The 27,750-nt window shown below is 42.3% G+C and overlaps 1 protein-coding gene across 3 annotated transcripts in view; it reads right to left on the reverse strand.

The window, feature by feature from the left end:
• The window catches only part of BICD2 (BICD cargo adaptor 2), a 108,617-nt gene that overhangs the window by 39,745 nt on the left and 41,122 nt on the right, over nt 1-27,750 (reverse strand). For all 3 annotated transcript variants that reach the window (XM_054976879.1, XM_054976878.1, XM_054976877.1), the window contains exon 2: nt 7,560-7,772. In XM_054976879.1, coding sequence (XP_054832854.1) covers nt 7,560-7,772 — 213 coding nt within the window. The remainder of the gene's footprint in view (nt 1-7,559; nt 7,773-27,750) is intronic.

Consider the following 27,750-nt stretch of genomic DNA (forward strand, 5'->3'; position numbering starts at 1 on the left):
AATAATGACATACTTTGTAAACTGCTCTGAGTGGGTGTTAAGTCATCCTGAAGGGGGGTATATAAATTGAATGTTGTTGTTGTTGTTGTTAAGAAGAGGTTTCAGGTTAAAGAGCTGGGCCTCTGCCTTGCGATCCTTCCTTGGATGCTTCTTCTGAGTTCCATTCAACTAAAACAGGAGCAATCTAATCACTCCAAAAATGCAACAAAAAGAGTAGATAGAGAGAGACACACAGTTATAAACAGCAACCTCTGCTTGGACATAGCTCCAACCAGAGTAATGATCTGCACTCAGCGTTTACTGAAGGTACCACCCTGCAAATGGCTGCCTATACTCAAGCATTTTCTATTGTGGCTTTCACCAGGTAGAATGGCCTGTCTGAGATAGATAGGAAGGCTCTATCATACTTCTATCATTCCTCAGAATGCATAAAATGGAATTGTTCAGGAGGACAAGAGCTTTAGTTGATGCCACTGTTTATTGAAGACATTATCTTGTCCGTACTACATTGTATTCTAATTTCTGTAAACTATTTTTTGAAAATTTGTGTTATATTTTAAACCATTTTTATTGTATTGCTTTCTGATTTTGTCAACCAGTCTTAGTAGATTGTCTATTGTACATCTTATACTCTTCCCATTGCATTGTTTACATTTTGTAACTGCACTGAGTCTCAGGGAGGAAGGTAGACTGTAAATAAAGTAAAATAAATTTCACACAATTTTTTTTCAGTGGAACACTAATGATTTGAAACTGAGCATCCAACTTTATATATAAGAGATCATTAAAAAAAATTAAGAGCATGCAGGGGAGAAGAGAATCAACCAACCAGTAGACAATAGAAATTGGATTTGTGAAGCATTTTTGAAATAAATCACATCCATTTGTTTCCAGAAAAACCCGGCAAGCAGGTAAACCATTGGGAGATTACCTGCCAGTGGCGGGCACCTGAGATCCCTAGGATACTATGCCTGTCAGGAACAGTGCACCCTCCTTCCTTCCACATGCTTCATTCACCCCCAAAGCGGGCCATTCCATTTTCTGACAACCACTCAAAGCAATATATTTTCTTGACACAAAGAAGTACCCCTTTTCAAGGGAAGTATCTCTTCAACAGTCTGTCAACAGTCGTATACACACACACATATTTAGATCCAAATAAAATACAAAATACAAAATGTCTGATCATGGCCAGCAACAACTAAAAACCAAAAACCTAATCCTACTGCAAGCCATCACTGCCACATTTTCCAAAATTGTTCCCAAGCACACCCTGGTCTTCAGGGTCAAAGAGTCTTCCACACACACTATGAAATCCAGTTTACTAGGTGCAACTTCAGTCTCTCACTGCAGTGAACTCAGAATGCACAGTACATCTCCTTGGTGTCTTGCTTAGCCTTTGTTAAATTGCATTGGGAATATTTCTAAATAAACATAATGGCATGAGGCAACATGCACAGTAAATTAATGGAAATGCTCTGAGACCAGCATTTCTTTCTCACACTGCCAATCTACAGAAAGCACAGCTTGGCTCCAGTTTTAATGGGCTTGCAATCATGTCACATGAGAAACCAGAGCAGAATTAAGGTTATTCCTGTTTGATTACTCCAGCAATTTGTACTAGAAGAAAAAGGCTTATGCAGAAAATGGCTGTTGGCTAATTCCATTCTATGATCCACCTTAAATTTACAGGGAGTCTGACTGTGAAAGGGTTTAAGGCTTCCCATTTCATTCATATTAGTTGCCATAATACATACTATTACCTGATCAATTCTATCTATTCAGTGGTGTCCACTACCAAAACATCAAACAAAAGTTTTGTAATGGGCTATTATGCCATTACTTGACCTGGATTTAGATGCAGTATATTCTGCAACTTCCTTGCGATATTTTGTTCTTGCATGAATCTCTACTCTCGGTTGTGCAAATTGAGTTTTTAACATTTGAACCAAGGCAACATTATTAAATTTCCTTGTGCTACCAAAACTTTGCAGCCTTTACTTCTTGCTGTAACATCACATTTTTACCTTAAAGTTGAAAGTAACCTGTTATAGCATGCCAGCTGACCTACAAAAAGTTATCTAGTGCCGTAACAACTATAAAATATCTTACCAATATAAACATAAATAACCCACAGTGGCCTTCCTCATGCTCTGATGGTTTCACCAAACTAGGAGTAAAAAACAACAACTATCTTTCTCCCCTAAGATGTCTCTATCCTGTATGTACCTTGATGGGACTGATCATGATGACACAGAGTCAGCTCTTCAGTTAACAATTTCTATTTCTAAGTTGATTAAACTGCAGCCTTAGTACAATGTCCATTCAGTGCCACTTGCCACTACTAAACGATGGCAGAATTCAGAAAGGATTCTTAAACTGAATCATTGCGTATTTCTTTCAACCTCTTTCCATTCCATGACTTCTTTCTGAAAATTATATAAATAGTGGTGTTTTTCTGAACCACAATTAGTTTTATTAATTGCCTTTCATGTTTGATATATGAGGGGGAAATGGTTAAGTTCTGGCAGGCCAAAATGGAGGTTGGACACATTATTTTAACAATTGGCTGTCTTTACTCTATATTCACAATGTATTAAGAACAGTTTGCAATGAATAGATTCAGTCCAGTGGTTTCTGTCTGCTAAATGAAGACTGTCCCACAGAAAGAGTCTTTCGGAAGAACCATTATTGAGCTTTAAGGTTGAGTGCTAGAAGTCCTGTGCTAGAAGTTGAGTGCTAGAAGTCTCATGAGATGCACAGGACTAGTTCCAGCTCCATCTCTCTTGAGGAACCAACCAATAAGAGCAGGTGGAATGCTGAGCCAGGGACAGTCAAGAGTCTGTTGGGGAAGGTAAGAGACGGAGAGAGAAGGCTTTTGGAGCTGCTGAAAGCTGCAGAAATAGCTGGCAGTAAAATCTGTTCTGTTACACTGAAACATTCCCTGTTTAACCCAAGTATATTTATGAGTTTAAAACCATTCACTCCTCTGTTCCATCTTTTAAATAGTTTCTTTTTGTTTTGTTTAACCTTGGCTCGGTTGAAGTCATTGGCTGAGGGAAAATATCACACACAGAGACCTCAAACGCTCTGGTCACATTAAATGGGTCAAGTTTAATCTAAATGGTGGCAGCATATATTGGGGAAAATAACCTCTAAATTTCCTTTCTCCAATAGCCTGGGGCAGTAGCTGGATGAGGGGAGGCTCTCTGGTGAAGCCTCTGGAAATGGAGAGAGGGGACCCTGTGAGAATTTGGGTCAGGACTAGAGATGGGCATGATCCGGATTATGATCAAAACCCCTCCACGATAATGGCAATCTCCCAATCGTGACCTGGTGGATCGTTGTCTTCCATGGCAAACGATCCAGCAGCCGGGACTCCGGGGCGATCATGATAGGACCGGGAAGCTAGACATTCAGGTGCCAACAATCTGTTCCCCTGGCAACGGAGGCAGGAGAATGCCTGAGCTTTGTTTGAAACTTGATAATATTTCCCCTAGCAAGGAAAAGCTCTTCTCAGTGTTAACTCTTTCAAAATCCCCTTGCTTTGAGAGCAGCTATCAAGCTGTTTTGCGCTCCTCTCCTGAGTTCATTCAGTGCTGAAAGAGTTAACTGAAAAGAGATATCTCTCTCCTCCTGGCTTCTCAGCCCAGTGCCTGCTTTTTGCAAGAAGTTGGTATGTGATTTGATGTTTCATTTGTGTTTTTCCTATTTAAAAAACCATAGGATCCGCGAGGATCCTGGTTTTACTTTCTTCCTGTTTAAAATATGCTTTTGGAAGACTGGCTGCTTGCTTTTAAAATTGGGTGGGATAGAGGATTCTATCCCTGCTTTTTTTTAAAAGCTGGCTGAAACTTGTTGACGGGGTGTCTCTCTCTCTATTTGGAGGCAGGGACGGGTTAAAAACATTTTCCCCCTCTGCTCTAAGTGCGTGCGTGTGTGTGTGTGTGTGTGAGAAAACGTCCCCTCCCTGAGGGGAGGTGGCTCATTGCAGGGTTAAAAACTTGTTTCCCCATCTGCTCTAAGTGTGGGGGGGGGGCGCCCCTCCAATCCCAGATCCCAGATCGGAAACGGGACTTGATCGGAGTGAATCAGTGATCTGGACTCGTCACCAGCGTGGATCCACGAACAGCTTGATCGGTATTTTTTTTTGGATCGTGCCCATGTCTAGTCAGGACCAATGTTCCCTCTAAGCGGTGCAGTGTTGTGAGCCAGAAATCCAATTTGTGAGCAGCAACTTGCAAGTTGTGAGCACGCCTTTTTGAAAACCAGAATCCATTTGATTAAAAGACTTTTGATTTAGGTTGTCTGAGGCATTGGTATTGGGTGCCATCAATATGTTGATGACACCCACTTAGGCATGTGGTTCTCAAAAGCTTATGCCTCAATAAAGTTGGTTAGTCTTAAAGATGCTACTGGACGCTTTATTATTTTGCAACTACAGACTAACACAGCTAACTCCTCTGGATCTACGGAGAAGAAGAATTGTACATCATCCAGCCCCGCAATGCACTCACTCTCTGGCTATTCCCTTCTATGTTTTATATAAAAAGGTGTTGTGAAGCATGCCTGCGAGTGGCTCAGACACCATTTCTTTCCACAGGCATCAGTGTATTGCCAGAGTTTTCTTTGCATTTTGGGCAACATCAGGCAGATGAGCTTCAGTAAGGGTTCCTCTTTGCCCACAAGCAAATCCTAAACAGAATGTGATGTGCAGTCATTCCTCCCTCTACCTCTGCTCTGTCTATTGGCATTTCCTGTTTCTTCTGTGGCCAGATCTGCAGAAAGAAGAAGGAAGCTGGCTGAAGTTGCAGGGAGAGCACCTATTTAGCTTCCATCTGAGAGCTGCTCATTGGAACAGCCTAGAACTGGCCTTTAGTCACCCTAGAGGCTTCATGGCTTTAAAATTCTTTCCTTTTCTCTTTGTGAGTTATGGTCATGGAATCTTTGAAATGAAATCAAGTCATAAAGCATAAAGTCAGCACTGAAGTCCTGCCTTCTCCTTGCTTGCCATTCTGTTTTATTACACTGTATTGCAATTATCTATTCTCCCCTGAAGATATAAGCAGAATGCCATTGATGTACAAAAATACTGGTAAAACTGAGGCCTCAGCTCCCCACTCCCCATGGAGTAATTTAACTAGAGGACAGCCTGTCATACCAGCCCGTGTAAAATTTCCAGATTCAGACCCTAGCTCTGTCATGAATTTTCCTTGCCATGCAAGTATTTGTGACTAGGGATTCAATTTTTTGTGTGCATGTAAAATAGATTTCCTTAGTCATGAATTTACACACACAAAAAAAGAGTATTTCCCTACCTGGAGCTGGCAACCCTAGGAGTGTGAAACACCACCGCCATCTCCTCCTCCTCCTCCTCCTCCAGTGCCCGGCGCTGGGCCAGAGAGGCTGCTCAGTGGACAGGTGAAAAATTGCATGGGTCCCTGTCACTGCCGCCACTGCCTTCTCCTCCAGGACTGGGCCAGAGAGGATGCTCGGCGGGCCGGCAAAAGGCCTTGCAGATGCCCATTGCGACTCCTCTTCCACACCCGGTGACGGGCCTGGGAAAGGCCTCGTGGGTGCCTGCCACAGCTCTTCCTCCAGAGCCCAGCGAGGGGCCGGGGAAAGGCCATGCGGGTGCCTGCCGCAGCTCTTCCTCCAGAGCCCGGTGAGGGGCTGGGGAAAGGCCGTGCAGGCGCCTGCTGCGGCTCTTCCTCCAGAGCCTCGCGAGGGGCCAGGGAAAGGCCATGCGGGCGCCTGCAATGGCTCTTTCCCCAGAGCCCGGCGAGGGGCCTGGGAAAGGCCGTGTGGGCGCCTGCTGCGGCTCTTGTTCCAGAGCCCAGTGAGGGGCCAGGGAAAGGCCATGCGGGCGCCTGCCACAGCTCTTTCCCCAGAGCCCAGCGAGGGGCCGGAGAAAGGTTGCACGGGCACCTGCCGCAGCTCTTTCCCCAGAGTCCGGCGAGGGGCCGGGGAAAAGCGTGGCTTTTCCTCCAGAGCCCAGCAAGTGGCCGGGGAAAGGCCATGCGGGCGCCTGCCGCGGCTCTTCCCCCAGAGCCTGGTGAGGGGCCTGGGAAAGACCATGTGGGTGCCTGCTGCAGCTCTTCCTCCAGAGCCCAGCAAGGGTCCGGGGAAAGGCCGTGTGGGCGCCTGCCGCAGCTCTTTCCCCAGAGCCCGGCGAGGGGCTGGGGAAAGGCTGCGCAGGCGCCTGCTGTGGCTCTTCCTCCAGAGCCCGGCGAGGGGCCTGGGAAAGGCCATGCGGGCGCCTGCTGCGGCTCCTCCTCCAGCGCCCGGCGAGGGACCTGGGAAAGGGTGTGCGGGCGCCGCTGCAGCTCCTCTTCCAGCGCCCGGCGCCTGCTGTGCGCTGGGGCTTCTCACCTGTGCGCTGAGTTGTGACAATTCCTGCGCCATAGCACAGAAGCGCACGTTGGCGGGAACCCTGGTCAGGACTCTCTGCCTGCTAAATTGGAGCCTAGACAGGTGGTGTGTTGTAAGCAGCCTTTACCTGGCTGGACATCTAGATAGCCCCAAATCTGTGAAGGGAGGATTAGGGTGGGTGGCAGAGTGTGAGAAGGCAGGCTCTGCCATACACTAGCTTACGTATTCTCCACCATTCAGTTCCCATGATAGACTTCATCTTTACACCTGCACCATGGAAATAACAGCTTGTGCAAACTTGGCATTCTACTTGTCCTGCAATCACAATGAGGCCTGTTTCATAGCACTAGTGTGTGTGGGGGGGTCACTAGCTGTTATGGAGGAGGAGGATAGCCAACACAGGAACCGAGCGCTAGCACTGGAAAACATGGAAACTGGAAATGTAGCTGATGAGGTTAATCTTGTTAAAAAGCAACAGTACTTGCTGAGAACGGTTTATCAGTAGAAATGCTGATTATGCTACCTAGATAATAAATAATAAAATACAATTAAATTAAAGCACATTATTGACTTAAAACTGGAACTGATGGTAAGACATCATTAGTTACATATCACACAAACAAATTTATTCCATTTACATGCAACAAATTATATGGAATTTGTGCATGAAGAATCTCAAGAAACACCTTCTTCAATAAGCATCTTCCTATTTTTTAAGGAGATCAAGCCCTGCTCTTTGAGCTTCATTCATCTGACACTTGGATGACAGCTATAGTTTATAAGAAGCAGGATTTTTTCAGCTGTTACACCATCATTACGTAATCCCCTCCCCAGGACAGCTCATCAACTTCTTCTCTTAAAGGCTTTTGGAATGGCTGGTTGAATTCATTTAATTCTATGTTGCTTGTATGTGATTTTTAAAAAATAACATGTTATTGCTTGCTGTTCTATTTTAATGTTTTTTAAAATCATTCTAATGTTTACATGTATTATACAACTGTATTGCACAGCAGCTTCAGGGTCCCTATGAGACTGAGACAGGTTATAAATTATTAAGAATAAGTACTTTTGAATTATCCATGGTGTATATAATTTAGGGCAAATGTACCAAGTAATTAGCTATGGATTGCCAAGGGAATGCAACATGATAGTTTTAATTCAGGCATAATATCACATAAGGATCTCACCTCTTTCAGTTCCTGGGCAACAGAATTCAAGCGTTCATTTTCAGACTGGGTGTTGGCAAGAACATTCCGCAGCTGTTTCAGTTCTGTCTGCAGCTCCATGACTTTTTTCATGTAGTACTCTTCCTTTGTGGCAGATTCCTGAATCAAGGTCTCTTCCCTGCTCTCTCCATCTGCTGCAACCTTCTTATGGTTGGTATGAGCTTGCCCAAAAGCCTGCCAACAAACAAAACAAAGAAGGTAAGAATGTCGATCTTTGATGCCGAAATTTTCACTAAAGATTATTTTAATGGCATAAATGTGTATTGTGCTGAGATTAAAAAGTTAACTGCAACATGAACATCCCAACACGTAAAGCAGAAACAACAAAATAATTTCTGTTAATCATGCACGATGGCATGCATGTTCTTATCATTCTCTACTGTGACTATCTCCTTGAAGTAAAAATACAACACATAAAGTAGGCTCATGAGTAAAAGCGAAGTTTAATTTTTAAAGCAAGAAAAAAACGCTTATGATTCCCACAAATGTCTATACCTTAACAACTCTTCAAATTCTAGTTTGGACACAGGCTTGAACAGTCAGGTTCTGTTACCACTAGCAACACAGCTAAGTATTCAACAGGTACATTTTTTAAGTTAAGCAAAGCTATACTATACAACTGTGCTATCAAGTAGCAGCTGACTTATGGGGACCCCATTTGGTTTTCAAGGAAAGAGACATTGAGAGGTCGTTTGCCATTACCTGCCTCTGCATAGCAATCCTGACCTTTCTTGGGGGTCTCTCATCCAAATACTGACCCTGCTTAGCTTCCAAGAAGAGATGAAATCAAGCTACCTGAACCATCCAGTTCAGGGCATTCATAACTTTGGCTGTTTGTTTTATATTACTCTTTGCTAACAAGCTATTCTTTCTCACTGTTACTAGAAGTTCCATGATATGTGAAAAAAGTGCTTTTCTGTACCCCTCTCGGAAGCACTAGCCACCTAAAATTAGCTCTTACAAGCACAGCTAGCTACTTTGGGCAACAGATGTTCATAAAAGCAAAGAGTTTAACATTTTACACAGGCCAATGCTGACAATGATCCACCTGACAGATGGACAGCAATTAGATTAATGAATGCTACCTCTGAACTATAAGAAGTTCACTGTAGGCTTCTCCTCCGTAACAAGATGGGTTTGGGTCTTCCAGATGAACAGATATGCTCAAAATACCACTTTGAGGGGAAAAAGATTACTAATGTTCTGAGGGAAAAAGGATTACTAATATGAATGCTACTCTAACCAGGTCAAGGGCAAAACCACCATCTCTGCCTCCTTTGACCAAAACTCCTTTTGTTTAATTATCTACCAAGTTATCCATTCACCATTTATGCCCTAGCCCTTCTGAGCATATCTGTCATTGCAGGAGTAAATTTATTTCCATCATACAAGAAGTAAGCCTGAGGATTTCATTACTTTAACATATTAGATAAGGAGGCATTTGCTGATGCGATAATTATGGAAAAAACACGACTGAAACAAATGATGGGACATATCTGCTCCACCTTGCATTCAAGGCACCCTCTTATCACTCCTATCAGATCAAACTTGATTTCATATTAAAAAATCAGAGAAACCAGAGACAAATACCCATTGAGTACATTCTGGCCAGATTCTTCTCAGTGCAGTCTCAAGAGAAATTAAAAAGCATCACATTTCAGTCAGAAAGTAAAACACTGTCTGTGCAAGCTCTTGTCAAATGAGTTTCCACTCCACAAAGCTTCTTATGAGCCTAATGCCCAACTGTTAGAGACACAGCAAAAACCATATACATATATATACACATATACATATATATATATATATGCATACATACATATTATTAATTTATATATGCATTTTATTATTTATTCTCTAGGTAGCATACTCAGCATTTCTACTGAGATATCGTTCTCAGCAAGTGCTGTTGCTTTTTAGCAAGATTAACCCCATCATCTACATTTCCAGTTTCCATGTTTTCCAGTGCTAGTGCTCAGATCCTGTGCTGGCTATCCTCCTTCTCCTCCATAACAGCTAGTGACCCTCCCCACACCTTCACATGGCTACACTTATTATGAATCCACAATACAAATCCATGAAGCTGTCTAATACCACTAGTCCATCTTGCTAAGAATCATCTAGTGTCTCATATCACCTACTACATGAAACCCCTTAAGAGATGCCAGTAACAAAGGTTTAGGCCTCTATCTAGTCAGCATGCCACTATTCTGGTGCAAAGTTCACATGCCATAGCCTACATATATATAATGGGGCTGGTGTAGCATTGCAAGCTGGTTTTAAAACTCAGTGGAGTTTCAAATGACACACATTCTTCCACCCCAGTATAAATAGTTTACCCTGCAATTTGTACACTTAAAGCACACACATTACTGCAAGACATATTATGCACAGCATACACATCAAGACTCACTGTTAAAAACACACACTGTTAATACTTGACGTTATGTGACAGGTCATCTCTCCCTCCCGATCACAACCGCAAAGTACAACCAGAATGTCTTAGCCTTGTCAGTCATGTCTGAGAATTGCTATCCATATGAAAATTGCTCCCATCTCTAACTCATTATGAAAAGACAGAGCTGCCTTTGTCATAAAGTCAATGTATACAGTTGAAAAGATTTCTGCCTTATATACTGGCACCTGCAGTTTCAGTCTCCAAGACATCCCGCTGTTTGCACCTCTGGCTCTCCTTTTACTCTCATAAATCATATACTTAACATAAGCAGTTTCTTTTCTCATTTGTACTGACCCATTTCGTCCCATTAAGAACTGTTGCCATGACAAGAGAGGTTTCTTAAGCCTTTCACCAACCCCATTCTTCCTTTCAATTACATTTGCTGCATGGTTACCCTCAAATTCTTTGTGGCAATTTTAAAATAGATCTCAGTTATTATTGCAGATTCTGATTATTTGGATAGTAAGCAATTAGGCAACTGATATGGTGTATGCAACTGTGGCTGTTAACAACCCTGATTTCTGTATGGTGCATCCATGTACAAACACACTCACAAAAGTACTAGTGTTCATCTGGTGTGCACTTCATTCCTATTCACAAAACCACTTGCACAGGTAGGTTTATAATCTTTTTGGAAAATCTGCCCCTCTACAGAAGGCAGATCTGAACAAGACCAATTATTAAATTGTTATAAATTACAGTGTGTGAGCTGTGTGAAGGAAGGGAGCCTGGAAAAGCCCTGCAGCCTTCTCAGTTCTCCGCCTGGCATCTCTGCCTGTTTCTCTTATTCCCAGGGTGAACCATCTTCTCTTTGGGTAATAACCGCTGCCACTAACAAATTTCAAACAGTGTCTCCAGCTATACATATTTGTACATCACTTTATCTGTGTTGCTGTGTTTTCAACTTCAACTGTAGTAGCTAGTACAGGGATTGCACTTTCGTGCTTTTGTACTTTGCGGTAGAGAATGCACCCAATGCCCCTCCCCTTTACCACTCTTTGGAAAGCAAGACAAATAGGTATGATGTGTTTACAGAGACAGGCTTCGAGCATTCAAAATATTATGAAGCTTAATAAACAAAAATAAAAGAGTTCCGACAGTCTGTTCAAGTATTAGGATAAGCAAAGATATAAAGAAAAGATGACAACACACAATCCTCTCAAACTCTGTACTTATCCCAAACAATGTTTAACTAAAATAGGCTAGTAGTTCTTGAAGTTGCAGCATTTAAAAGACCTTCACTACCTTATTTCTCAGATTTGGGACATCCACAGAGTTGGAACCTCCCCACTGTCCCTTGACATGGGGCAAGATGAAGCTCCTAGGTAAAAGTGGCTTCTGCCCATCCCAGGAAGATGAATGAGACGTTTCCTTCTTATCTCCTGATAATTTATAATGTCCCTTTGGAAGTTCGTCACCCTTGGGGTCAGTCCAGGTCTTCCTACCATAAGAAAAAATTACTATCTAGGCTTTTGGCTGTCCCAGGGTCAATACATTTAAGTGTGACATTCCAACAAAGTGTGAGATACTAAACTTTTTGTTCTTACCTTAGCCACATCCATTTGCATAAGCTCTGGATTACTCTGAACTTGGGAGAAAAATAGTCACCTCCTGTAGCTTTCCTTCTGTTTTACCAGCTTTGCAGTATCTGGAGCATGTATAGAACACAGCCCCAGTTAATAAAATACTGAGTGGATTCTTGGGTAGAGGGCATTTCTCCACAAGCATATCAACAGGAGCCCCAGATACACATCACCCAGATATGTTCAGCCCCAAAATCTAACCACTGCAATTATTGCTTTCTACAGCTAGATCCCAGTCCAAGTTTACCGTATCTATTTAAGTCTATCGTATGTATTCCTTACTATGGATGGTGTCTGCACCCCGCAGGGTTTTCCCAGACACCACTCTATAAACAAAATCTTTCATTGACCTGTTCATCACAATAATAGAGTACCTTCATCTTCCCATACCCCAGAGGCAGGAGGTATGGCAGCCTATTTACACTCTCCTATTCACACTCTCATGTATGTATGTATGTATGTATGTATGTATGTATGTATGTATGTATGTATGCATGCATGCATGCATGTATGTATGTATGTATGTATGTATGTATGTATGTAAAATAAACAAAAAGCCCTGTTATAAATCTTTGTCTGAGATCAGCACATATGTCCACATATTCTTGTCTTTGCTCCTATTTCCCTGTGGCAGGGGAGCAGTCCATGAAGATGGCACAAGACTTGGCCGCATGGAGGCTGGGTGACCCGGTGGTATGGAGACTACATGTGAGGCCAGCTGGCTCACCTCTAAACCGGGCTGGTTGGAGCTGGTAGTGGGGTTATGGACGTGGCCAGGAGCTGCTGCAGTGGCTGCAGCAAGGTCAACAGGTGAGCCAGAGTAATTTGAGGTGAGGGCAGCAACCTCCCAGGTGTTGGAGCTGCTGAGTCCAGGAAGCAGGAGATTGCCATCCGCAAAACAGCTCTTAATCAAACTATTGAATTATGGGTATGATGGCTTTTAAATGCAGAAGTGCATTTCAGGTCAGTAAAATTAACTATGCACATAAAAAGCTTGCCAGTTTGGTGCCATTGGCTCTCAAAACAGCAAAACGCCACGGGAAGTTAATACAAGATTAAAGTGTGCAATATATTTAACACAGTCCTGCTGGTCCTGCTGTGACCCTGATGTGTTTCTTGTTAAGACACTTCTCAGGCAAAGCCCGAAATATGCAAATTTCTTTCCTCCATTATACTACAAGTTTAAAAAAAAATTGTGGATTAAACTCAGACTAACTGCACCAAGTGGATGAAGGATGCCATCTCATCTCATCTGAACTTTTATTGCTAACATCTGGTATTCTAATTCTGCTTTCCTCTATCCCACAGAAAAACCTTTCCCTACTAAGAATTATTAAAAACTGATAGTTCCACCCCCAACCCCAGCAACATTCTGAAATATTTCAAGGAATTTAACACAACAGAAATGGTATCTACAAACCTACAAGAGCATTCTGGTAGTTACAAGTTCCTTACAAATTTTTACACAGAAGTCAGTATAAATACAGAAGACAATAGTGTAGAAAATAGAAGTCATAATTCATATGTGGGCTTACTGATGATGATATTAAATCATTTTCAGTTAATCCATATAGAATACATATTGCACAGAACCAAAGTAGACATTAGCTGAAATGCACAGCCAAACTACATCTCACTCATGCATCTCTAGGTAATGCCTAATCACAGTAGACACAAGCTACAAAATCGCTGTGTTCAGAGGTTCCCCTGGAGACAGGGAAATGCAATGACATTGCATCAAATGGCTGCTTCAAATAGATTTTGCCAGGAAATACCTGGAAGAGAAGCAGATAGGAAGGCACTAGCCACAAGTTTCAGGTAACTTTTGTTTGTTCTTGAATTGCTTCATATTGCAATAATACAGTTCTTGGATGCATGCTAAATACAGAATTTCTATGTAGACTGGGATGTCACTACAAAGTGACAAACTTCAGGTCCCATTGGCAGAGATCATTAATTTATCTTTGAGCTTGGATGTGTTCCCTGGAGCACTGAAAGAGGCAGTGGTAAGGCCCCTTCTGAAGAAGTTATCTTTGGATCCCACCGATCTGTCCAGTTACCACCCAGTTTCAAATCTCCCGTTCCTGTATAAGGTGATTGAGCAGGCAGTGGTGGAGCAGCTGCAGGTATTCCTGAATGACTCCTCAGTCCTGGATCCATGGGATGGAGACAGCACTGATCGCCCTCACAGATTATCTTTGTCGGCATCTGGATTGAGGCAGGTTGGCGCTGCTGGTGTTATTGGATCTGACAGCAGCGTTTGATAGTCAATTATGACCTTGCCGATGTGGAGATGTGTAGGGCCGCCTTGCAATAGCTGGTCTCTTTTCTCCAGTCGGTGGTGCTTGGGGAGCAGATGTCACTGAGGTACCCACTGGTATGTGGTGTTCCTCAAGGGGTGATTCTCTCCCCAATGCTATTTAATTTCTATATGCTTCCCCTTGCCCAGTTAGCCTGAAGTTTAGGACTGGGATGCCATCAATATGTTGATGACACCCAATTGTATCTGTTGATGAACAGCCACCTGGATGCCGTCTCGAATGTGACTGTGAGGGTGAAGCAGAGTCGGCTGAAGTTGAACCCTATGAAGACGGAGGTCCTCTATCTGGGTTGGGGGTTGTTAAGCTTGGGAATCTGGCTTCCAACCTTAGACAGGGCACCTTTGACACCTGCGTGGATGGTGAGGAGCCTGGGGGTGATTCTGGACACTTCCTTGTCAACTGAGGTCCAGGTCTTGTCAGCTGCCAGAACTGCGTTTTTCTATCTTCAGCAGTCAGGCAACTTGCTCCCTACCTCTCCACCCAAGACCTAGCTACAGTGATCCACGCAACGGTCACTTCCAGATTGGACTACTGTAATTCATTCTATGCAGGGCTACCCTTGAAACTGACCTAGAAATTGCAACTAGTCCAGAATGTGGTGGTGCATGTCCTCATGGGATCCACATTTAGGACACATATTCAACCTGTACTGCACGAGCTGCACTGGCTCCCAGTTGAATTCCAGGTCAAGTTCAAGGTGTTGGTGTTAACCTTTAAGGCCCTTAACAGACTAGGACCTACATATCTTTGGGACCATCTCTCCCTGTATGTTCCCCAGAGGGCATTACACTCTGCACATCAACATCTGCCAGTGATCCCTGGCCCAAAAGATGTTCACTTGGCCTCAACCAGGGCCACAGCCTTTTCAGCTCTGGCTCTGTCCTGGTGGAATGCTCTCCCAGTTGAGACCCAGGCTCTGTGGGACTTCTGCCATGCCTGTAAAATGGAGATGTTCTGTCAGGCCTATGAGAGTGGTTGAGGAGCTGGCAAACTATCCTGCTGGTCCCTTGCCTGTTTTCCTCTGTTCCACTCTACTTTTTAAAGAGATCAGTTGATTTTATTTTTACGATTTTAATTTATTTATTGTGTTTTAAATTGTGGTTTGTATGATGTTGTGACACACCCTGAGCCCACTCGCAGGGAGTGTGGGATATAAACAAACAAGTAAATAAATGGAAATATCTACACCCAAAGTTTTCTGTAAGCAGCTGTCCCTACAAATCTGATAATGGATTCTTCTAATTTATTTACTCAAAATAGGAACGTTGAGGATGACAGAGGGCTTGGCAGAGAACAACAGACAGCCAGAAGTGTAAGGCATTAGCATTAACATACTATCTGCCCAGCAAGACCTGAAAACAACAGCAAAAGCAAAGATTTCCCAAGGTGCATCTGGCTTTCTAGCAGTCCCATTTTAACCTCCATTTTATCCTAACAACAGCACAGTGACGCTGCAAGAAACCTTCATGGCTGAGTCAGACCTACATATTGTTTTGAAGCAAATGTTTAGCTCTGAGGGACCAATGAAATAAAACTATGCCAACATTACTCTGGATTGGATTCCACAGAACATTTCCAGTGACAGAAAGGATTTCCATCAGAAAAGCATACCTTCCTTGGCTCCCCCCCCCCGCCACTGCAGCCCCAAATGCTCCACAAATGCTGTTCTTGAGGGATGGGAACCTCCAGGAACAGGATAAGGGGGAAGTCAGAGGTCTGCAGAGGGAGGGGAGAAATGGGCAATAATCACATCCTCTTCTGTTCATGGAAACTCTCTGTAGGATCCAATCCAATACATTCACAATCTATCTTAGAATGCTTTACTTCACCAATAGCAGGCTTGATTAATTTTAAATATCAGCTTCTCATCAACATTATATCAGTAGGTATTGACTAGCTCTAAAATCAACTAGATTTGAATTAGCTCTAAAATCAACTAGATTTTTTTTCATAAGCAAGAGCATAACAGCAAATTTTCTTAAAGAAACAGCATCTAATTTTTTCTGGATTTCAAATTTTGTGTATTTGATTTTAGGAAGAATTACATTGAATTTTGCATAACTATCTTGCTTATAAAACAGGTCTGTGTGCATTTCCATGACCACAGTAAGTAATATCATGAAAGCTTTCATAAAGGCAACCTTCTATTCTTTATGGCTGGTAAAGCTGAAAACTGCTCAGGCCAAACATGGTGAAATTTCAAAAGCCAAATGAAGGTTTGTACAAAACCTTCCAGAGATCAGGGATTCTACAATTTGCAAACATATTTTCAAAAACAACTGAATAAATTTAATTGGGAAAAATATGCAGTTCACATAGTGTTTGCTGATAAAAATCAGCAGACATCAAAAATAGCAAAAGACACTCAGCGATAATATGCTACAGACTTCCTATACTGAACAATGTCAGATTTTAAGGCCAGGTGTGTCATAAAAGTATACTCTCAATTACAGTCCTTTGTGCAAGCATTTTTAAGACGGCTTCAGCCAGATGTTTCTTCAGAATAGACGCCAGCCACAAACAGCAACTCAAGGCATCTTGGCTAAATTAGACTCAGAATACTTTCTAATGCCATAATTCAGCCTCTTTGATAGTTGCAGTTTCCTTCCCATTTGCGGGCTAAAAATGCTCTTTACTCAATAAAACAAGAATAGCAATCTTGCAAACATCCAGTTAGATGGGAGTATGAAAACAAGGCGCCCACACTAGATACATAGGAAAATAATTCTTGAACAAAACACTTGAGAACCGATAGACCATTTTATTCATCCATGAGCTGAAAAGAACATTTTCTGAGACGTTAACATTCAGATATATAATTGAAAGGTGTGGGGTAGAGAAAGAAAGTTTCACATTCACATAAAAACCAATATGTTTCTGACAAATGGGGAGGGTAATGTGTAGGCTCAAACAGAGCTGATCAAGGTAGCTGACCAAACTTCTAGCATAAGAGTTAGGATTCATCACAGGGTCCAGCATGCATCACAAATTGATCTCTTTGCGTCTCAGAGAGCTATTGGGTAGATGTGATTCATCCAAAACCACCCACTGAGCTTTACTGCTTGGGATATTAAACTAGGTTAGCCTCTCTCTCAGTGTAACCTGCTTGGCAGAATGTTGTCTGCATACTAGGTGTGAGAAAGTTATTTTATATTTCATTTGATCTAACCAAATGTGTTGTTTCACAATCCATTTGCTCCTCAAATGCTTGCACATTTCTACTTTCATTTACATTTAATTGGAACTAAAATTGGAATTAAAAGGAACTATTAATACTCCTGGAATCTTATACCCATGATATAGTAATTGCTGACTGTGTTATATTTTTTTATGAGTATAGTTTATGGTCACAGAGAGCAGTACAGTTTGTGAGTCTTGAATTAAAGAAGTATATCCCACCTAGCAAAGCTTCATTGTCAATGAAGAAGAAGCCATTCTAGCAGAAAATTCACTTCTGAGAAAAAAACACATCCTAAAATGTCCAAGAAGAATGTATTGTACAAATACATTCAATACCCAAGAATAGTGCCAATTTCAGTCTCTAGAACTGCAATAGCCAGGGGGGGAAAGAAGAAAATTGAAACCTACCCTACTGCAGAACAGCAGTATTTGCTGTGAAGATTTTAAAAATTGGCTAAACAATCATCTTCTCTAGGGAAGCGATGCCAGGCCTTTGGCAAGGCATATTAATGATGCAAGAATAGCAACTATGTACCAGTTCTATGGAAGCCATTCGCCGGGGCAATATTCTTTCTACAATGAACCTATGCATTTATAATCATGGTGAAAAATTAACTAGAATTACAGATTTAAATCTCTGGATGTGTATAGAAGAACATCCTGTAAGTTGGGTTGTGAAATATGAATCTATGTTGAACATACAAAACTGCCTTAAGACACATGCAGCCAGCGTGGTATGTCCATTCTTATTAGCAGAAGCTGCCCAAAGTCTCTCTCAGCTTTGCTACTGGAGATGCAGGTGATAAACCTGGATCCTTCTGCATGGAGGTCCTCTGCCACTGATCCATTGCCCCCCATAAAGAAGCAAATGTGTGTGACAGCCGGATAAAGAGGGAATAAGAGGAATAGTTTAGAATTCTACTCTCTCTCAATTGAAGAAGAAAAAAAAGAAAGCAACTTATCTTCCCAAAGCCTTGACATTTAAAAAAATGGGATTCCTTCTGATCACAATATAAAACAGGCTGACTATACCACTAGGTCATTTGGACTAGTGTTTTTTTGGTAGTGTTCCAGACCCAAATGCAGCCTACTCCAGACGGTCAGACTGCTGTTAAATTTAATCTCATAGGGTTTTGTGTGCTGTGGACATCTGTCCCCCAGCAACTTCCCCGAAGCCATCAATTTTACTCACATGAACTACTAGCCATCCATCAACTAATAACTACAAGTGGAGCTGTACAGAATTAACAAATCAGGCTCCTGAGCCATCCTCGTCTGCCTATTAGTACAATAAGACCCTTGTCACAGTCAAGCATAGACATTTATTTAATTCAAAATCTGTATAAGGAACTATTGTCATCCTTTTTATAGTTGGCAAAGGTTAATTTTGCAATAGTATTGTGCAGGGTGTTTCTGTGAGGCAACAGAGCCCTTCCCTATGCCTTGACTATACAACAGCAGGGACAGCCCACTCCCAATACACATGCCAAACATTGGCATACCCAACTATTTTGCTCAGCAGTAGCACACAGGGCTTGGCTTTGTACCCAAGCAGCCAAGGTGAGTCCCTGAGACTTCAGTAAAAAAAAAAAATGTATAGCAGTCCATGATAAAAAATATTAACAAAACATGCAGAATCACCCCACCCTCTCAAAATAAACAAGGGAAGGGGGAGGGGAGACAGGAAACAGAAGTAGCTATTGACAGAATTTTCTCATGCATTCAGCAGCTAAACTAAAACCAAAAGCAGGCATTTTGATCCACCAGATGATTTTCAGTAATGCCCCCGGAACAGTGAACACTTTAAAGGCATTACAGTTTTTCTGCCTGGAATATTTCCAAGTACTCTCCTGCTACCGCATGACAATTATTTCCTAAATGACTGAACAATACGCATACTGTTAAGGCAAACAGTAGAAGGCTACACTGTGAGCACTTCTGAGGCGAGAAGCTTTATTTGCCAATACTGTCCCACAGACAGCACGTGACCTGGCTTGCGCTGCAAACAGATTTGCCAGCAAATGGGTCAGGCTGTCATGCATAATTCATAGGAGCCACCACAGGATTTGTTAAAGTTAAACCAGAGGCTGCTGGCTGCTGAGCTATTACAAAGCAAAAGCTCCAAAATTATATCATCTTACTAGCTACCAGAGATCTACCCAGAAAATAATAATAATGTGACTATCCCAAATGCTGTGACACAAAGGCACAGACCCAACCCATTCCATGGTAGATTTCTGACTTCTACAGAAGTACAAAATGGAACACAGAGTCAGCACGGTGTAATAATGAAAGTGTCGGACTAGGAACTGGGAGACCCACGCTTAAATTCCTGCTCTGCCATGGAAGCTTGCTGGATAACTGTGATCTTGGGCCACTCACACACACTCAGCCTAACCTACCTCACAGGGTTGCTGTGGGGATAAAATGGAGGAGAAGATAATTATCTCAAGTACCCATTTGGGAGAAAAATGAGGCATAAATAAAGTAAATAAATAAAAGCATTGGACTGGAATAAATGGAGTTGTCCCCTCTCCACTTTTTGAAAGACTCTGTAGATAGGTCCTGCTTAAGTAGATAGAGCTGATTATTTTTCTGTCTAGATGGTTGCATTTCCCTACCAGACTGTCTGGATGGGATCAGTGTATCTGCTTACCACTTGTGCCCAGGATTCTTCTGATAGATCAAGGAATGGTTGTTGGAAGAAAGCTCAGGACGGTCGTTTGCACAAAGCGGGTCTAACCAACTTTTTGGTCCTTTCTAGCTCTATGATGAAAGCCTCTTGTGGCTTCAGGTTCATGTAATACTATAGGCGTGACACTGTCCCATCCCACAGACATCTAGACACATATTCTTCATGGACCTTGATAAGGAAAATGCTTAAAGCGTACTAGTGAGCATTCATATATGAGTGGAGGAAAAACAACCACTCTACTCCATGACAACTGCATGTATGTGTATAATATTAAACACAATTTTATTTTCAAATTCTTTCCCCACCAACTCTTGGGGAAGCTTATAGTTGGGGTTCCTCTCTGCCCCTAAGGTGACCGGGTCATCATTATGGTGCTGCTGCATCGCTGGTCCCGGGGCATGGCCCTAACCCCTAAGACCGCCTGTTCAGTCCGCTGTTAGCTCCCTGAGAGCTCTGGCGGGCACCCCCTTATAGGCCTCAGACGTGATGGGAAAAGTACCAGGGCTGTGAACCCCTAAAGCTCCTATCCCGCCTGGGAGGATGTCCCTTACCTCACGGACAGCACCTCCACTATCCTCCTCAGCCAGAAGCTTTTGCCCACCTTATATCCTCTCCCTGCTGATAGCCTGTCCCCCATCCCAGGCGCCCACCCCCAAGGCTAGCCCAGCACCCAGGCAATGAGTGGCCACACCAATCTGCCCCAGGGCCAATCCAGTGGGCCCTCAGTGTGCTCCTCTTTGTCCCACCTCTCCACCCGCCTCCCCCCAGGCCCTCCCTGGCCCCTGGCCCACTGCTAGCCCACTGATCCACTGCCAACCCAATGATCCTCCCCTGCCGCTCTTGGCTCCTGTGGTGGCAACAAGGTTCAGCCAGCTGACTTCTGGGTTGTCGGCCTGGCCCTTCCCGCCATTCAGCTGTGCGGCATGGCTCTACTGGGCCCAGCCGGGTGGGGCCCATGGTGGCATGTCTCCCCACTGCCTGGCTGGCACGCTGTATGCAGCACAGCTCTGTTGGGCTGTGTCGGGCGGCCGTGGTGCCAGCAGTGGGATAGCCCCTCGCTGCCCAGCCAGAATCCTGGGTGCTCTCTCCTGGTGGTCTCTCAGGTGGGTGTTGCCAGCGGAGGGGGTGGGCATCGGCGTCAGCAGGGGACTTCATCTGGGCTGAAGGGCCGGCTCCGGACACTTATGTTATATTTTCTTCTCATTTCCTCCTTGTTAATATATATCAGACAGAGCAATTTACCCAAACCACCTAGACTTCGCAATACTGTCAATACTGCAATGCTGTCAAAAGAAACATTTTGCATTGTGCTTCAAATACAACTGTATACACATAACAGCACCATCCAGTTATTAAAAGGGTGCCAAGGATTGCTGATTTAATCCTGAGGAATATGTGCTACTGTGAGGGAACAACAGATTCAATGAATTGCGTCTTTTTCTAATGCTGCCAGCAAAATATTTTGATACTGCTGCAGAGGTAGATTTGTATCACTAATTTTCAAAAGCTATCAACTGTGCTGATGTTTCACCTCAAGCCAACACACAGGTTCTGTATACTTACCTGCAGCTACAACTAACAGCTGTTTTTAGATCATTGTACCACATGTCCAGTGTATCACATGGTCTTTTCAATGAGGCTTGGTTGAATGTACAGTTCAAAGCCAAGTGGTAAAATAAAAAACCAGCCAATAATCTAGACATTCTTAGCCAGTAAAATGAGACGGGTCTGGTAACATAAATCTGAGCCAGAGATTTAATTTGGGATTAGTTCTACTAAACCTGTAAAAATGAAACCATGATATACAGTTCACATACCCTGTGCGAGAATTCTGAAATGTAAAGTCATTTATGACAAAAAAGGATAACAGTTTTACGCATGCAAACACAAAAACATTTCATTTTGAGATGGGTGGTTCTTGTTTCACACATTTTTGTTTCCTTGTAACCTTGTCCCCTGAAACCTTGTTACAAGATGCCTAAAAGGACAGGACTGAGACTCACACAGAAAGAGGATGATATAGCAACAGGGTCAAAGACTGGTCAGTAGCATGATGAAATAGAGCCCTAAGACTGGCATTGGCCACTACAGATGAAAAGTCATCCCAAGCTGTTAAATCTGGCTTTACTGTATGCCCTGCACACATGCATCTTTCAACAACTCACTGTCTGATCCAAACATTTCTCCTGACCAGGATTATCAGAAGAACGAGGGGTTTTGTCGGGGGAAATAGCAAAGCTTTTTTTATTATGTTTAAAAAATGATAGAGTTATACATCAGCTAAACATCTAACAATGAGCAATGAACTCTGTTAACGCACAGCCCATGAAGTCAATGAGTTCCTAGTTTAAATTTTTTACACTTCTGTAGATGCTATATGACTGTCTGGAAAGTCACCAGATGTTCTTCTCATTTTTTTGTCTTAAACAGATATAAGAATTACAGTGAAAAGTGAACAGGATTAAGTATTTAAAACTAACATCTCTTACTATTTCATCTGCTATCATATAAGGAATGGACTGTGCATGAATTTGCCTTGGAGCAAATTTAGGTGGTACTTACCTAGGAGTAGGCCCCATTGAATAAAATGGGATTTATTTCTGTGTAAGCATGCACAGAATTGCATGGTTAGCCAACTACAACAATCATGCATTTACAATGCCATTTGGAAAAAGGTAAGTGTTCAGAACGATACCATTCAATTTCCAAACCATCAATTACTAAAGATAGTAGACACACTCTAAGAGATCCTTCAGATATTCTTTTTAACCCGTACATCTTTTAAAATCAGATCTTTTAAAATGAATGATGTATGAGATACTTGCGTATTTGAACACACGCCTACTATATCAGTATATATATCTGAGAGATAGGATACACTGCAGCTCTCTGTTGATCTAAAACTGGCCTATGTGATGTGAGATGTCTGAAGGCCCTTAGATGCATCCTAGATGAATAAGCTTCAGCCTTTCCTGATCTGAGCCCCACAGGACTTAGCACCCAGGGCAGCTGCTAAAGTCTAAATGTTTGGGGTAGCCCAAGAAAGTGAACTCAGGGGACTTAGTCTAGGGAGGGGAAATGATTCTGGGATCTCATCCTGAACTTTCCACAGGGGCCCAGAATCACAAAGACTGCCCCGGCTCTCTTTGCATGAGCCTTAGCAGCAGGCCCTTCCAAAAAAATGGGGGGGAAATCACAGAATATGTGAACTATAAATAACCACAAATGTTCTATAGGTTTTTTCTGTACTGAACTATTTGGCTTCATAGAGAATTGTAAACTTTTAAGTCATTAAACATGACAGAGAGAAGTGAATTATTGTGAGTTCCTCCACAGACCAATGTATGGGACAAAACACCCCACCCCTCCCAAGATGAAAGAAGCAGTAGGATTGGTGGCAGGCAACTACAATTCCTGTCAAGTTGTCAATTAGCAAGAACATCTCAAATTTGCAGACACCCGGAGTTGTGCAACATCAGCTCATCAAACTGGCCTTGTCTGGTCTCCTTTCTTTTTTAATTAACACAGCAGTGCTTTCTGCTTCACTTGTCATCTCCTGATGCTAAAAAGCCTTGAAACCTGGAAAATTTAGTTTTTGGTTTTGAACTGCAGTGTAGCCAAAAACTTACCGTGGTAACCTGTACGTTAGTGGGGAGGAGAAGCATAAAACTGTTCATTGGCAAAGCTGGCCTGAGACAGGATTCAATGTGGATAATAATATGTTTATAAATATGCAGTTTTTTCAGGAACCGCACTATTCACACTTGTTATTTCACATGCATTAACTACCAGAAAGTGGTTTAAATCTGAAATGCAACTCCCCATACATGTGTATTCTCTGTGGGTGGCCCCACTTAATGGAATGACCTGCCTGGTGAGGTTAGGCACTATGCAAAATGAATTATTTAGGAGTGCTTTTTAATACAGATAAGAGGGCTGTATTGTAAGGAAATTGTTCAGAAAGATGCTTTAGTAGAGGGATATGGAATGGAGACTATACTACTGTGTACTCTCTGTTGCTGTAAGTATGTTCCTACTATATAACTTCTGCACTGTTTAACGTGTCATGTTTAAATATGCTTATGCTTGGTTTTAAGCTCCCCCCCCATTTCTGCCTGTTCTCAGATTTCTGAAATCTAAATCCTATTGCACTGTTGGTTGGATATCCCAGCCATTGATCTTATTTGTAATCTGCCTTGAGTCTCCAGTGAGAAAGTCAGACTATAAACGATGATGACTATGGTGATGATGATATATTGTACAAAGGGACATAACTAAGGACATTTGGGTGCTATTCCAATGTCCCCCATATTCAGTGCTATAAGGCTTGCATACCACTCCCTTCACAAAAGGAAGCTGCCCATTAGCAATGTTTGGTGAACACTGAGTCCAATAATTTTCATTTCTATTTAACTCAGCCACTGCAATCAAAAAGCAAAGCTGGTGCTGATGCAAGCAATAGTTTCTCATCTTGCCTACCTGTAAGCATCACCCCAAAGGGGATTATTTCACTGGCCAATTTTCAGCAAGTCATATTGAAGGGGGGGGGAATACAATTTTTAAAAAACGATTCAACATATGGAAAACAAGATCAATGCATTACCACAATAGTTGTAGTAAAATGATGTAACCTTTATCACACTGTGTGCGCCCCCAGTCATTGGAGCACTCCTCACAGCAGGCTCCAATTAAACCATTTCTGCTGGAAGCATGAGAAGGGGCATCACTAATGGCTAGTAGGAGGAGGGGTGAGGGAATTCTGTCTAGCAACTTGTTCCTAGAGATCTTTACTTTTAACAAAAAAAGGGACAGCATTCATGTTTGGAGTACCTACGCATGCACATACATACTTCTATATTTGTTTCCTCATTTCTAAACCACTGGCAATTTCAATGCAACCCACAAATACATTGCTGCTCCCACACTTTCACCCATTCCTATAACTGAGGCACCCAGTGACATGCAGCTCTGAAATGTCAAGCCAAACAAGGCAGCTCTTTAATAAATGCCGCACTGCCCTTTCAGTTGAAGTGAAAGACTGATAGATGAAGCTAATTGTATGCAACAGATGAAGGAGGCATTAACTGCTGTTTTCACTCATTCACAAACAGGTTTCAAGCGGCTGAGTTCTCCGTATTACATTTACATTACTATGTATAGCACTTCCCCTCACAATACTATTGTGTTCGGGAGCTCACAAATGTGTGCACATGCTTTCCCACACACACTCACTCTCTCTAAAAAGGCCAAAGGAAGTGCTAAAAAAACCACAAGAACATGAAAAGTAAGGTAGCCTCATTGAGTGTAGTCCCCCATTGCCCTCATTAAATTAGCAGGGCTTGATCTAATTTCTTCTTCAAGCAATCAGACAATCCAGAAACGTGACCCCCATTAGTAGGGTTTGAAAATGGGCACTAAGAAGCATTAGCACATAAAACCTTGCCTGCTGTGCTCAGTTTCATTTTGCCTGCTTGAATACAAACAAGATCAGAGGAACAAAAGCCAGACCCTGCTCTCCTCTTCACTATGCAATGAAACCCTCATTTAACAAAGGTGCTTTATTTGATTGGTGTGAGTTTATCAGAAACCTTACAAACCTGAGATGACCAAAACTAGAAGGGAATATCTAAGGATTGTGAAAGTCAGTAAGAGTTCACCCCAATTTTGTTGCAGTCAACATTTCCAAAAGACTTTTCCCCCTTTCTCAATGGCATTTGAAGAAGAGATTAAAGGCTAGCCTACACATTAAAGCCACCACAAAGAAGCAACTGCAAATCACTCCATGTGGCAGCTGGATTCATAAGATAAACTACTTTGCAAGCAAGGGCCCACTAGTGGTTGTGATTTTCTCCATACCAGCACAAAAATCCAAATGGTTGTGTTGGCATGGAGAATACTGCCTCAACCATATCCTGTGCTGCTGCTGCTGCCCACACACACTTTACAATGCTGTAACAACTGCCACATGGGTTGATTTAGTGCAGCTTCCATGTGGTACCTCTCATGTGCTAGCCAACTTCAATTTGCCTCTCAGCTGGCATGATGATGCTGAATAGTCAACACACCCTTTTGACTAGCCCTGCAGCCAATTATTAAATGTCATGTCGGTTGTATTTGAATGTTTCACTATGAGTACCTAAGGCTGCAGATCTGTTCAGAATGGAAGCTCTGTGTCCTGTACCTCAAAATCTGGAAACTTCTGAAAACCCAGAATTTGAGAATTTTGCTAAAGGTAGAAGTAGGCAGACATGATTTACTAAGGGATACTAAACCTTGAACAAAGGCTACATGAAAAGCAAAGATGGCAGACAGACACTGGGTTAATCATAGGTCTGAACATATAGGTTGGCTTTTGCCCTACAAGGGCAATTTTGAAGAGGGTTCCATTTTTCCATTATGTTATCAGAGAAATGCATTTGCAATATATTTTAAGAAAATGTTTACCTGTATAACATATCCTTATACCTTGGACTTTTCTGACATTACTGATGCAGGATATAGAGTAGAACTAAAGGAGAGAGTTTGATATTTATTTTTAAAAATATTAACATGCCCACTGTTCTCCTTAGCACCTTGGGATCTGAACAGTAAGCAAAGAGGTGATGAGTCTATAAAAAGTCTATTTGAGGAAACAGCCATTAAGAGAGAATGTAACTGGTGAGCATGTAGCATATAATTGAAGGATTTGGGATTTCCCAGCTAGACAACGGAAAGAGTGAAGCCTTTCCAGAACTCGGCCTAATTTTCCATCTGAAAACTCTTGCCTGGGACCAACCAGGAAAAGTCCAAGAATCACTTTCACCAGAAGAACGGGGGGTGGGGGGGGTGGGGGTGGGACTGGCTATCCAAGCATTAGAAGATATCAATGAACAAACTCACCAACTTAGTGTATTCCTGTATTAGTAACTTTGTATTTTTGTAGGACTGAGGCTATTGTTTTGTGTAGTTAAATAAAACAGGATTGTCCCCTTTTCCTGTTGGGATCTAGAATACTGTTGCATTCTTGTAAGCCCTTATGAAACACGAAATAAAATAGAGCCATTGTCTCCTTACACATTCTTAAAAACCAGTTAAAAGAGCATCTCTACATTATGAGACATTAAGATAATCCAACCAAGTTCTGTTGTGTGCTGTGCATCCCTGACTGAAAAGGAGAACCTGTGGAAAATGGAGTAACTTTTGAAGATGTCCCTCCCTTCCATGTCTGACAAATGCTGCAATAAGCAGCCCTTTTAGACCAAGTGAGGAATTAGATGATCCTAAGATTAATTACAAAGCATCAAGCGCCAAAAAACATTAGTCACAGCTTGGCGGGTGCTTCATTTATCAACATATAGAGTTTTTCCAGCTTTAAATTAAATGTAAGATCTTTTGACCAGGAAACAGGAAATCAAACACCTTTGCCCTGCTCAGTGGCAATTTAGTTTTGTTACACACAGTTGAGGCTGTAATCATTATTCATGGCCTTGGAAATTAGATCTTTCCTACACACATGCCAAGTGAACCCTCCATGCCAAAACACATTCAGACATTTTTTCAACGTTTCTCTTTCTGGGGCAAAAACTGTAGGGCTTTTCTGCACACTAGACTGACTTATGGTTTTCTTGGCAGTTGATCCACAAGCATTGGAATCTGTTTGAGCATGGTTCTTCCACATGTCTGCCATCCCTCTGTATTTTTACAGTTATGGGGTCAGATTCTTTTCTTCCACAAGTGCTTTAAATAATCAGGATTTTCAAGGGAGGGTGCTGTCGTCATTGGCGGCATCACACACACACCCTGCAAGCACACACCCCGCCTTTTTCCATTTTTTGTGTATGCTTATATCAATATATAGGGATAATGGCGGAATTTAGATAAAAAAATGAATACCTGCTAAGGGAAAAAGGGGGGGGTGCTCCACTGACACATGTAAGGA

Source organism: Eublepharis macularius, chromosome 4 (assembly GCF_028583425.1).
Source record: "Eublepharis macularius isolate TG4126 chromosome 4, MPM_Emac_v1.0, whole genome shotgun sequence".
NCBI lineage: Eukaryota > Metazoa > Chordata > Lepidosauria > Squamata > Eublepharidae > Eublepharis > Eublepharis macularius.